The sequence below is a fragment of the Pelodiscus sinensis genome, chromosome 3 (genome assembly GCF_052426305.1).
Source record: "Pelodiscus sinensis isolate ZL-2025 chromosome 3, ASM5242630v1, whole genome shotgun sequence".
NCBI lineage: Eukaryota > Metazoa > Chordata > Testudines > Trionychidae > Pelodiscus > Pelodiscus sinensis.
This window is the reverse complement of record NC_143054.1, coordinates 1,278,039-1,290,199: the sequence shown is the minus strand read 5'-3', so window position 1 is coordinate 1,290,199 and position 12,161 is coordinate 1,278,039. Positions and strand designations below refer to the sequence as shown.

Sequence of the window (12,161 nt, the reverse complement as noted above, 5' to 3'; positions counted from 1 at the left end):
AGAACCCCCCCCCCCCGCGTCCCGTCTCCCCCTCCGGACCGAACTGAGCAGGGTCACTGGCGCTGCCCTTGGCTTGGGCCGTCCCGCGGGTGAGCCGGGCCCGCTTCTCCCACAGGCACCGGGGCGGGGCCGACACGAAGCAGGGTCCCTGGTCCTGGGGGAACCCCCCTGCCTCGCTAGGGGGCAGGGCCACGGCACCGGGGGGGCGAGTAGCCAGACCCACGGCCACCAGGGCGTCTTTCTTCCCCGTGCGGGTCGCCCTGCTCAGGGCCCCAGTGTCTCTATCGCTGCCTCCGGAAAGGCTCCTCTACGCTGGGCCGGCGCCTCCCGTCTCAGGCTTCCCGCGCCCCGGCCGTATCCCCGGCCAGGCAAAGGCCTGAAGCAGCCTCAGCCGCGTGCGCCGGATCCCCCGGTGCCCCGCCAATGGGACGTCATGGGCCAGATGCAGCACCCTGGGGCGATGCTTTTGGGGACCCGGGGGGAGCCATTCCCAGACAGGAACCCCCACTCCCACAGGAACCTCGGCTGGCCAGCTCCCCCCAGGGCTGAGCTGCGCCCAGGCCAGTCCGGACCCTCAGCCTCTGCACGGAGGGATCCGCCTGGAATTCCGCCGGGGGACCCTGGATCCCAGCCCTGCTGAGCCCGGCCCCCGGGGGCCTCGTCTGCCGGCGTGGGGCCCCGCGGCCCCTGCAGGGAGCCCTCCCCATGGGCTGGGCTGAGGGCCCCTCACTGGCTCTGGGTTGTGAGCAGGGCCCTGTGGGGTCCATCTGGCCACTCCTCTAGGTTGCCCCCCATCAGCTCCTCCATGGGCAAGTGCCGGGGACCCCCACTTCCTTGGGGCCCTCAGCCCCCCATTTCAGATGCACCCGGGCTACGGGCGCCTGGAACGGGGCCCCGTCTATGCCCCTCCGCCCCCGGGGCCCAGAAACCCGTCACCTCCCTGCCACCCACCTGCAGGGCCACCAGGCTCCGCCGGGGCCGCCCTGCCCCACCCGGTACACGGAGACACCCGCCCTGCAGCGCCCGGTCTCCCCGAGCAGCTGGGCTGAGTGGCCTCCCCTGGGAGCTGAGGGCAGCCTGCCAGCCCCCTCCCCTGGGGCAGCCTGTTCCTCCCCCAGCCCCAGCCAGTGAACCCCGGAAAGTCTCGGGTCGTGGGGCCTGTCCAGGCCTTTGGGGCACCGAGCCGGTTTGGGGCCCCTTTGCCCACAGCGATGGCAGGTCAGGCCCAGTGGGTCCCCTCGGGCCAGCTGCTCCGGCCGGGTCCCGGCTGGGGATCGCTGGCCCCCCTTCCTGGGCTCGCCCCGTAGGTGCTTCCCCCGGTGGCACAGTCGAGAGCCGGCCGGTCGGACCCTGTGAACTCAGCAGGCGGCTTCCCCGCGCCGGGGTCCTCCGGCTTCCTGTCCTTCAGCCACAGCCTCACTTCATAGAACCGCCCCAGCTCCTCCGCGGTCTGCCCCTGCCCCGAGCCCCCCCCGGCCGTACTGCACCAGGCAGGAGGCCAGGTCTCCCCCGGCCCCTCCAGCGCCCCCGGAACGTCTTCCTGGACGTCTCGGGTGTCAGCCCAAACTTGTGCAGCAGGGCCTGTTTGACCCCTCCAGTGCCCCGGCTGCAGACTCTCCAGCTGGCTGAGCACCCTGCGGCCTCCTGATGCAGCAAGGGGGGGAGCTGCCGGCGCAGATCGCAGGCTCGCTCAGAGGAGCTAAAACTCGTCCATGTCCCCACGTCCTTACGCTGGGACAGCACGAACCTCTCAAAGCGACCTGCAGTCCCAGCCCCCGGGGCCCCTCCCCAGCCACTGCCGCCGGAGCCCCTCGGCTGCTCCGCTCTGCCACAGCCCACGCTGCGGCTGCTCCCCACAGTCCTCGCGCTCCTCCTCTTGTGCCTCCAATTCCTTTAGCCGCAGCTCGATCTCCAGCCGTCGCAGCTCCAAGGGAGAACCCAGCCAGGACAAACTGCGGCTGGCAGACTGCTAGCTGGCGGGCACCGCGTCTGCCTGGCAGACTGCTAGCCGGCGGGCACCGCGTCTGCCTGGCAGACTGCCAGCCGGCGGGCACCGCGTCTGCCTGGCAGACTGCTAGCCGGCGGGCACCGCGTCTGCCTGGCAGACTGCTAGCCGGCGGGCACCGCGTCTGCCTGGCAGACTGCCAGCCGGTGGGCACCGCGTCTGCCTGGCAGACTGCCAGCCGGTGGGCACCGCGTCTGCCTGGCAGACTGCCAGCCGGTGGGCACCGCGTCTGCCTGGCAGACTGCCAGCCGGTGGGCACCGCGTCTGCCTGGCAGACTGCCAGCCGGTGGGCACCGCGTCTGCCTGGCAGACTGCCAGCCGGTGGGCACCGCGTCTGTCTGGCAGACTGCCAGCCGGTGGGCACCGCGTCTGTCTGGCAGACTGCCAGCCGGTGGGCACCGCGTCTGTCTGGCAGACTGCCAGCCGGTGGGCACCGCGTCTGTCTGGCAGACTGCCAGCCGGTGGGCACCGCGTCTGTCTGGCAGACTGCCAGCCGGTGGGCACCGCGTCTGTCTGGCAGACTGCCAGCCGGTGGGCACCGCGTCTGTCTGGCAGACTGCCAGCCGGTGGGCACCGCGTCTGCCTGGCAGACTGCCAGCCGGTGGGCACCGCGTCTGTCTGGCAGACTCCAACCTGTCTCCTGTCTCAGAGCCTGAAACACTCCCGGGGGGGTCTGATTGCTCCTGGCCAGGACAGGATCCAGTTCCCTGGACGGGTCACTCTCTTCCAGCCGAGCAATCAGCTGGGCACGGCCAGGCCCCTCTCCTTGCACCGCCCCACGTCTGCCTTGAGTCGGGCGTAGGCCTCTCCCCGCCGTTCCCCAGGGCAGACTCACCGGCCGATGCTGCCGCGCCCCACGACTCCCAGGGAGAACCCCTCAGCGAGCCAGGCTCCTCGAGCGCCGCTGCCCATCCTGGGGGGCACTGCTTCTCGGCGGCCACACTCAGGTTAAGCCGCCTGCCCCTCTGCTTCCTGGAACCGCTTCCAGGCCTCCAGCGCCCGGCTCTCGCAAGCCCCCTTCCTTCCACTGCGCCCCGCCACTCTGCCGGATGATCCACCCATGGGTGCAGCCCATCCCACCGCTGCCACCACTGACGACGTGTTGGGGACCCCGACCCTGCACCCCCGTCCACAGCCAGAGGGACTCTCGGGCGGCCAGCAGAGAAGGTTTATTGGGTCCCAGCGACACCGCGCAGCACAGGGCCGGTGTTAGCACAGGCGCCAGGGCAGAGCCTTAGTCCTCTCGGGGGGGGGGGGGGGGGGGGGGGGGGGGTTCACCACCTCCTCGCTCCCCTGGCCCAGCCGAGACCTCCCCAACTCCCAGGCCCAGGCCCCCGCCTGCCCGTCCGGCTGGCTGGGAACAGTCGTGGTCTCCCCAGGCGGCTAGGCCAGGGCACGTCCGCAGCGAGGCAGCCGGCCTCACACACCCCGCAGCCGGGGGGACGCAGCAGCAGACACTTGTCACGCTCCCTTCATGGATCCGTCCTCACTGGTCCGAGCACCAAACGCAACCTCAACCGGGCCCAGGCTGGGCCCCCGGGTGCCTCGTGCCATTCCCAGGGCGGGCGCCGGGCCCCCGGGTGCCTCGTGCCATTCCCAGGGCGGGCCCCCGGGTGCCTCGTGCCATTCCCAGGGCGGGCCCCCGGGTGCCTCGTGCCATTCCCAGGGCGGGCGCCGGGCCCCCGGGTGCCTCGTGCCATTCCCAGGGCGGGCGCCGGGCCCCCGGGTGCCTCGTGCCATTCCCAGGGCGGGCGCCGGGCCCCCGGGTGCCTCGTGCCATTCCCAGGGCGGGTGCCGGGCCCCCGGGTGCCTCGTGCCATTCCCAGGGCGGGGGCCGGGCCCCCGGGTGCCTCGTGCCATTCCCAGGGCGGGCGCTCGGGTGCTTTGTGCCATTCCCAGGGCGGGCGCCGGGCCCCAGGTGCGTGGGCAGGGAACGGGCAGGGGTCCAGGCAGCCGTGAGAGGAGACGCCGCAGACAATGCTCCGTTGTGCCAGTCCCTGGCGATGGCGCAGAGCCAGGGCTATTTTCTCCCCTGCTTCCGCGCAGCTGCTGAGCCCGCGAGCGCTCCGGACACAGAGCAGCTGCCCGGCAGGCTGGCACGGGGCGCCCGGCGGGCAGGGAACAGGGGCCCTTTGCTCTGCCCCCGCAACGCCAGGGAGCCGACCCCCCAACCCTGCACTGGTGAGCGGGCAGGCCCATTTGCTGATGGGGAAACCAAGGCACCGAGCAGCGGGAGAGCGGCCGAGTGCCACACGGAGCCCGGGGGGAACAGAACCCGAGTCCCTGTCCCGCAGTCTGGTTCACCCGTCCGCGGAGCCTGGCACAACGGGCGCAGACCCGCAGCCTTCCACCGGGGCCACCGGCACAGGGCAGCGCGAGGGCAACCGGGGCAGGGAACGTGCCCAGAGGGGCCCTGTCTCGTACCAACTCTGCTCCCACCGGTGCCCCGTCTCCTTCGTCCTCTGCCCAGCCCGGCCCAGGGCCCCCACCCCACAGCGGCTGCACAGGGGAGCGGGGGTGGGGAGGACGAGTCGACTGTGCGATGAGCAAATGCTTATCGGATTGTCAGTCGACTGTCGATTCCCCGCCCCTCCCCCGCTGCCTCTATGAGAGAGGGGAGCAAAGGGGGAAGTGGGGTGCCGAGCCGGCGCCGCTCAGGGTCAGCCGTGCGTGGAGCCCGCGGCTGGCTGGGGACGCCCCGACTGATCCCGGGCACCACCGGGCATTTCAAATGGGAGCCTGGGTCAGTACGAGTCCCCCGCTGGCCCGGGGCTCCCTTCTGCGTGGTCTTAACGCACAAGAGCCCCCGCCGGGGACCCCGCCGCCCGCGTCAGCGGGGCCCCCAGTGCCGGGCCACTGGGGGAAAGGGCCCCCCGGGCAGGGCTCTCCCCAGTGCCGGGCCCCTGGGGGAAGGGCCCCCCGGGCAGGGCTCTCCCCAGTGCCGGGCCCCTGGGGGAAAGGGCCCCCCCGGGCAGGGCTCTCCCCAGTGCCGGGCCCCTGGGGGAAGGGCCCCCCGGGCAGGGCTCTCCCCAGTGCCGGGCCCCTGGGGGAAAGGGCCCCCCCGGGCAGGGCTCTCCCCAGTGCCGGGCTCTCCCCAGTGCCGGGCTCTCCCCAGTGCCGGGCCCCTGGGGGAAAGGGCCCCCCCGGGCAGGGCTCTCCCCAGTGCCGGACCCCTGGGGGAAAGGGCCCCCCCGGGCAGGGCTCTCCCCAGTGCCGGGCTCTCCCCAGTGCCGGGCCCCTGGGGGAAAGGGCCCCCCCGGGCAGGGCTCTCCCCAGTGCCGGGCCCCTGGGGAAAGGGCCCCCCAGGGCAGGGCTCTCCCCAGTGCCGGGCCCCTGGGGGAAAGGGCCCCCCGGGCAGGGCTCTCCCCAGTGCCGGGCTCTCCCCAGTGCCGGGCCCCTGGGGAAAGGGCCCCCCAGGGCAGGGCTCTCCCCAGTGCCGGGCTCTCCCCAGTGCCGGGCTCTCCCCGGTGCCGGGCCCCTGGGGAAGGGCTCCCAGTGCAGGGCGGGCTCTCCAGCCAGCGTGGCACGCAGCAGGAGTAAGATACAGGGGTCTCTTGCTCCCTCGTGCCGCACTGGCAGCCCCCGGGCCCTGCGGGGCTGCAGTCTGGGAGCGAGGGAACAGGGCCGCGGCGTAGGCCGAGGTCCTGGCAGGAGGGGGCCGGGAGCTGTCTAAGCCCCGAGTGCAGCACCCACCCCCCCACCCCGCTGCATCTCTGCCCGACACGGCACATGGGCCCCTTGGGGCCGGGCTAGCCTGCCGCCACACCCAGCCCGGGCTCCCAACTCCCATGGGCCACACCCAGCCCTGCCGCCACACCCAGCCCGGGCTCCCAACTCCCATGGGCCACACCCAGCCCTGCCGCCACACCCAGCCCGGGCTCCCAACTCCCATGGGCCACACCCAGCCCTGCCGCCACACCCAGCCCGGGCTCCCAACTCCCATGGGCCACACCCAGCCCTGCCGCCACACCCAGCCCGGGCTCCCAACTCCCATGGGCCACCCCCCGCCCTGCCGCCACACCCAGCCCGGGCTCCCAACTCCCATGGGCCACACCCAGCCCTGCCGCCACACCCAGCCCGGGCTCCCAACTCCCATGGGCCACACGCCGCCCTGCCGCCACACCCAGCCCTGCCGCCACACCCAGCCCGGGCTCCCAACTCCCATGGGCCACCCCCCGCCCTGCCGCCACACCCAGCCCGGGCTCCCAACTCCCATGGGCCACCCCCCACCCTGCAGCCACACCCGGCCCGGGCTCCCAACTCCCATGGGCCACACGCCGCCCTGCCGCCACACCCAGCCCTGCCGCCACACCCAGCCCGGGCTCCCAACTCCCATGGGCCACACCCAGCCCTGCAGCCACACCCAGCCCGGGCTCCCAACTCCCATGGGCCACCCCCCACCCTGCAGCCACACCCAGCCCGGGCTCCCAACTCCCATGGGCCACCCCCCACCCTGCAGCCACACCCGGCCCGGGCTCCCAACTCCCATGGGCCACACGCCGCCCTGCCGCCACACCCAGCCCTGCCGCCACACCCAGCCCGGGCTCCCAACTCCCATGGGCCACACCCAGCCCTGCCGCCACACCCAGCCCGGGCTCCCAACTCCCATGGGCCACACCCAGCCCTGCCGCCACACCCAGCCCGGGCTCCCAACTCCCATGGGCCACACCCAGCCCTGGCGCCACACCCAGCCCGGGCTCCCAACTCCCATGGGCCACACCCCGCCCTGCCGCCACAGCCAGCCCGGGCTCCCAACTCCCATGGGCCACACCCCGCCCTGCCGCCACACCCAGCCCGGGCTCCCAACTCCCATGGGCCACACCCCGCCCTGCCGCCACAGCCAGCCCGGGCTCCCAACTCCCATGGGCCACACCCAGCCCTGCCGCCACAGCCAGCCCGGGCTCCCAACTCCCATGGGCCACACCCAGCCCTGCCGCCACAGCCAGCCCGGGCTCCCAACTCCCATGGGCCACACCCAGCCCTGCCGCCACAGCCAGCCCGGGCTCCCAACTCCCATGGGCCACACCCAGCCCTGCCGCCACAGCCAGCCCGGGCTCCCAACTCCCATGGGCCACACCCAGCCCTGCTGCCACAGCCAGCCCGGGCTCCCAACTCCCATGGGCCACACCCAGCCCTGGCGCCACACCCAGCCCGGGCTCCCAACTCCCATGGGCCACACCCAGCCCTGCCGCCACAGCCAGCCCGGGCTCCCAACTCCCATGGGCCACACCCAGCCCTGCCGCCACACCCAGCCCGGGCTCCCAACTCCCATGGGCCACACCCAGCCCTGCCGCCACAGCCAGCCCGGGCTCCCAACTCCCATGGGCCACCCCCCGCCCTGCCGCCACACCCAGCCCGGGCTCCCAACTCCCATGGGCCACACCCAGCCCGGGCTCCCAACTCCCATGGACCACCCCCCGCCCTGCCGCCACACCCAGCCCGGGCTCCCAACTCCCATGGGCCACACCCAGCCCTGGCGTCACACCCAGCCCGGGCTCCCAACTCCCATGGGCCACACCCAGCCCTGCCGCCACACCCAGCCCGGGCTCCCAACTCCCATGGGCCACCCCCCGCCCTGCCGCCACACCCAGCCCGGGCTCCCAACTCCCATGGGCCACACCCAGCCCTGCCGCCACACCCAGCCCGGGCTCCCAACTCCCATGGGCCACCCCCCGCCCTGCCGCCACACCCAGCCCGGGCTCCCAACTCCCATGGGCCACCCCCCGCCCTGGCGCCACACCCAGCCCGGGCTCCCAACTCCCATGGGCCACACCCAGCCCTGGCGCTCCGCCAGGCCCTGCCGGTTTTGGGGACGGGCTGAAGGGAACGTTTCTCAGCTGACTGCCCCCCCAGCCCCGAGCCCGGTGGCTGTGGCCTTAGGGATGCAAACACACCCGGTCCGAAAGCAGCCCCCAGAGCTCACAGCCCCTCTGGCACCCCTGGGCCCCCGGCAGGGCGGCGGCGCCCAGCCACAGCCAGTCCCTGTGGCCCCCAGAGCAGCCGGGGGGCCAGCCCGCAGGTCTCCCCCCGGCCAGCGAGGACGCTTTGCCGTGGGACACGCACGGGGCCCGGGCAGAGGTCGCGCTGCACTGGAACCGCAGCAGCTGGCTCTGGGGAGGGCGTGGGGGACGGGTCCCACGCCCCACCGGGGAAAGCGGGCGGTTCCGTGGACATCAGTGAAGGGGCGGGAGCCCGGCCTCCGTCAGGCGCCAGTGTGTGGCCTGGGGGAGTGCCAGCCTCGCTCTGTGCCTCAGTTTCCCCAGTTGGCAGCCATGACACTCCGCCTGGGAGAGGCAAGTTGTACTAGGCTTGGAAAGCGCAGACCAGGGGTCCCCTCCAGTGCCCTTCCCCCGGGGGCCACACAGCGCTCCCCAGCACCCTGCAAGTGCAGCATGGGGGGGGCCTGGGCTGCCAGCCATGTGCCCCCCCCACTCTGCACAGTGCAGCATGCTGGGGGGGGGGACTGTGCTGCAAGCCACATGCCCCCCCCCCACTCTGCACAGCGCAGCATGCTGGGGGGAGGGGACTGTGCTGCAAGCCACATGCCCCCCCACTCTGCACAGCGCAGCATGCTGGGGGGGGAAGGGACTGTGCTGCAAGCCACATGCCCCCCCCCACTCTGCACAGCGCAGCATGCTGGGGGGGGGGAACTGTGCTGCAAGCCACATGCCCCCCCACTCTGCACAGTGCAGCATGCTGGGGGGGGGGACTGTGCTGCAAGCCACATGCCCCCCCACTCTGCACAGTGCAGCATGCTGGGGGGGGAGGGGACTGTGCTGCAGGCCACATGCCCCCCCCACTCTGCACAGTGCAGCATGCTGGGGGGGGAGGGGACTGTGCTGCAAGCCACATGCCCCCCCCACTCTGCACAGTGCAGCATGCTGGGGGGGGGGGGGACTGTGCTGCAGGCCACATGCCCCCCCCACTCTGCACAGTGCAGCATGCTGGGGGGGGAGGGGACTGTGCTGCAAGCCACATGCCCCCCCACTCTGCACAGTGCAGCATGCTGGGGGGGGAGGGGACTGTGCTGCAAGCCACATGCCCCCCCACTCTGCACAGCGCAGCATGCTGGGGGGGAGGGGACTGTGCTGCAAGCCACATGCCCCCCCACTCTGCACAGTGCAGCATGCTGGGGGGGGGAGGGGACTGTGCTGCAAGCCACATGCCCCCCCACTCTGCACAGCGCAGCATGCTGGGGGGGGAGGGGACTGTGCTGCAGGCCACATGCCCCCCCCACTCTGCACAGTGCAGCATGCTGGGGGGGGAGGGGACTGTGCTGCAGGCCACATGCCCCCCCCACTCTGCACAGTGCAGCATGCTGGGGGGGGGGGGCTGTGCCATGTGCCACGCCCCAGATCCACGGTCCCTACCACGGAGCCACAAGCTGCCTGGTCTCTGCCCCCGCGGGGCAGTCGGTGTGAGTCTCCGGCCAGGGCTGCGTAACACGAGCCGCCTCCCCCCAGGACCGTTGTGAGCTGGGGGGGCAGGAGGACACGGGGACCCCTGGGCTCCCCAGGCTGCAGCAGGGACACCGGGCCCCAGAGCCGAGCGGCAGCGCCTGGCGGCACCTCCCAGCGGGAGACAATAGGGAGGCAGAGGGCCTGGGGCTCCCACTAGCTCCGTGCCCAGCTGGGAGCTCCCCTCCCGGGGCGTCTGCAGCATCCCCGGCCCCGGCGCTGCCAGCACGTCGGCAGGAGGGAGCGGGGCCAGGACGCCTGACGGCCCTGACGAACTCAGCCCACCCTGCGCCCCCAGCCCGCCCCAGTGAGTGGGGCCACGCCAGGCAGCCAACAGCAGGGCGCTGTCCAGGGACCCACGGCAGCGCAGCACGTAAACAAGCCCAACGCTGCAGGTGCACCACCCGGCCCGGCCCCCAGGCTCCAGCGCCCGGCCCGGCCCCCAGGCTCCAGCGCCCGGCCCGGCCCGCCCAGGGAAACAGGCCCCGCGCCTGGCCCCCAGGCTCCAGCGCCCAGCCTGGACCCCAGGCTCCAGCGCCCGGCCCGGCCCGCCCAGGGAAAAAGGCCCTGCGCCCGGCCTCCAGGCTCCAGCGCCCAGCCTGGACCCCAGGCTCCAGCGCCCGGCCCGGCCCGCCCAGGGAAAAAGGCCCTGCGCCCGGCCTCCAGGCTCCAGCGCCCAGCCTGGATCCCAGGCTCCAGCGCCCGGCCCGCCCAGGGAAACAGGCCCGGCCCCCAGGCTCCAGCACCCGGCCCGGCCCCCAGGCTCCAGCGCCCGGCCCGGCCCCCAGGCTCCAGCGCCCGGCCCGCCCAGGGAAGCAGCCCCCAGCACACCGACACTCACCTTGTACTTTGTGGCCAGCAGCTCGGTGGCCTCTTGCTCCCTCCTCAACTCCTCAATCATCTTCTGCTTCTCCTCGCACACCAGGCTGTGGTCCCCCTGGATTGCCGCCTTCTCCTCCTCCAGCCGCTCCTCCTGCTCCTGCAAGTACTTCTCCAGCCCGTCCTCCGTGTCCTCGTCCCCGCCCGCCTCCGGGGCGGCCTCCCCCACCGCCACCTTCTTCCTGCGGCTGCTCCGCCTGCGCTTCCTGCCCAGCATGCCCCGGCGCTCCAGCTGGGCCTTGAGCCGGGCGATCTCCTCCTGGAACTCCCGCAGCAGCGTGTCCTTGGGGTCCTCGTTGACCCGGGGCTTGTTGCGGATGTTCTTGGCCCGGCTGGCGAAGCGCAGCGTGGACAGGCTCTCCTCGTAGCTGTGCGAGGCGGGGCCCAGGGTGGCCACCATGAGGGTCTTGGCGTTGCCGCCCAGGGAGTCCTGCAGGAGCCGGGTCAGCTTGGAGTCTCTGTAGGGCACGTGGGTGCTCTTGCCGTCCACCAGCGCCGAGATGACGTTGCCCAGCGCCGAGAGGGAGAGGTTAATCTTGGAGGCCTCCTTGGGCCGCTCCCCGGGCCCCCCCATTTTGCTCTGGCGCTCGCTGCCTGCCAAGTCCACCAGGTTGAGCTTGCCCACGCGGATGTGGTCCTCCCCGTCCGGGCCGGCCTGGCTGCACTCCACCGTGATGGCGAAGATGGCGTGGGAGCGCGAGCTGTGCTCGTTCATGTTGGTGCTGCCCACCGCCCGGGCCTGGCTGCCCAGGTTCATGACGTGCTCGATCTCCTTGACGCTCTTGGTCACGAAGGAGGAGAGGTCTTTGATGTAGACGCCCGTCTCCGGGTTCTCCTTCAGCTCCAGCTTCTTGCTCTGGTCCTTCGCCAGGAGGTCCCGGATCTCCTCCTGGTAGATCTCCAGGTAGGAGGCCCGCACCAGGTACTGCTGGTTGTGGGAGCGCGAGATGTGGGTGAAGACGTGCTCGAAGGAGCTGGGGATGACCCCGCGCTTCTCGGGGTCGGCCCAGGCCCCCTGCATGGTGTAGGTCTTGCCCGTGCCCGTCTGGCCGTAGGCGAGGATGGTGCCGTTGAAGCCCTGCAGGACGGAGTCGATCAGGGGCCGGACGCTCTCGTCGTACAGGTCGGCCTGCCTGGAGCTGGCGTCGTACACGGCGTCGAAGGTGAAGGTCTTGGCCAGCTCGCCGGGGGCGGCCCGGGGGTTGCGCAGGGTCACCTGGCCCAGCTTCACGTCCATCTCCAGGACCCTCTCGGCGCCGGCCGCCGCCTCCTTCCGGCTCATGGGGCGGCAGCGAGCCACGACCTTGAGGGCCTCGCTGGGCCGGGCTCTGCCGGCCATGGCGGGCGGGGCGGGGCGGGGGCAGGAGCGGGCGCGGGGCGGGGGCCGGGGCAGGAGCGGGCGCGGGGGCCGGGCGGGGCGCTGCGCTGCGGCGGCTGCTGCGCTTCCCTGCCCGCCGGCTCCACCCTCCCTTTGTCAGGAGCGGACGGGACTAGGCGCAGCGCCCCCGGCCCGGCGCATCCCGCATCCCGCAGCCCCGCTCGCTCGGTGCGCTGCGCTGCGCTGCGCTGGGTGCTGCGCGCCCGGCCGGCTCGGAACGCCCTGCGCGCGGCGGGCGGGGCGGGTTGCGGGGGGCACGGACCGCCCCCCCCGCCCGGGCATGCCGGGAGCTGTAGTCCGGCTTTGTCCCGCCCCGCCCCGGCGCTCGGGAGGGTCCCCAAGGGGCTGGCGTGTCCCCGCCGCGAGGGACCCGCTCCAGGGTATGGGGGGAGGGGCAAGGACCCCGCTCCAGGGGCATGGGGGGAGGGGCAAGGACCCCGCT

General features: G+C 73.1%; 1 protein-coding gene across 2 annotated transcripts in view; it reads right to left on the bottom strand.

Moving 5' to 3' along the window:
* Positions 1-11,950, bottom strand: part of KIF3C (kinesin family member 3C) — a 32,582-nt gene extending 20,632 nt beyond the window's left edge. For both annotated transcript variants that reach the window (XM_075923196.2, XM_075923197.2), the window contains exon 1: positions 10,304-11,950. In XM_075923196.2, coding sequence (XP_075779311.2) covers positions 10,304-11,680 — 1,377 coding nt within the window. In that variant the 5' untranslated portion in view covers positions 11,681-11,950. The remainder of the gene's footprint in view (positions 1-10,303) is intronic.
* Positions 11,951-12,161: the final 211 nt, after the last annotated feature.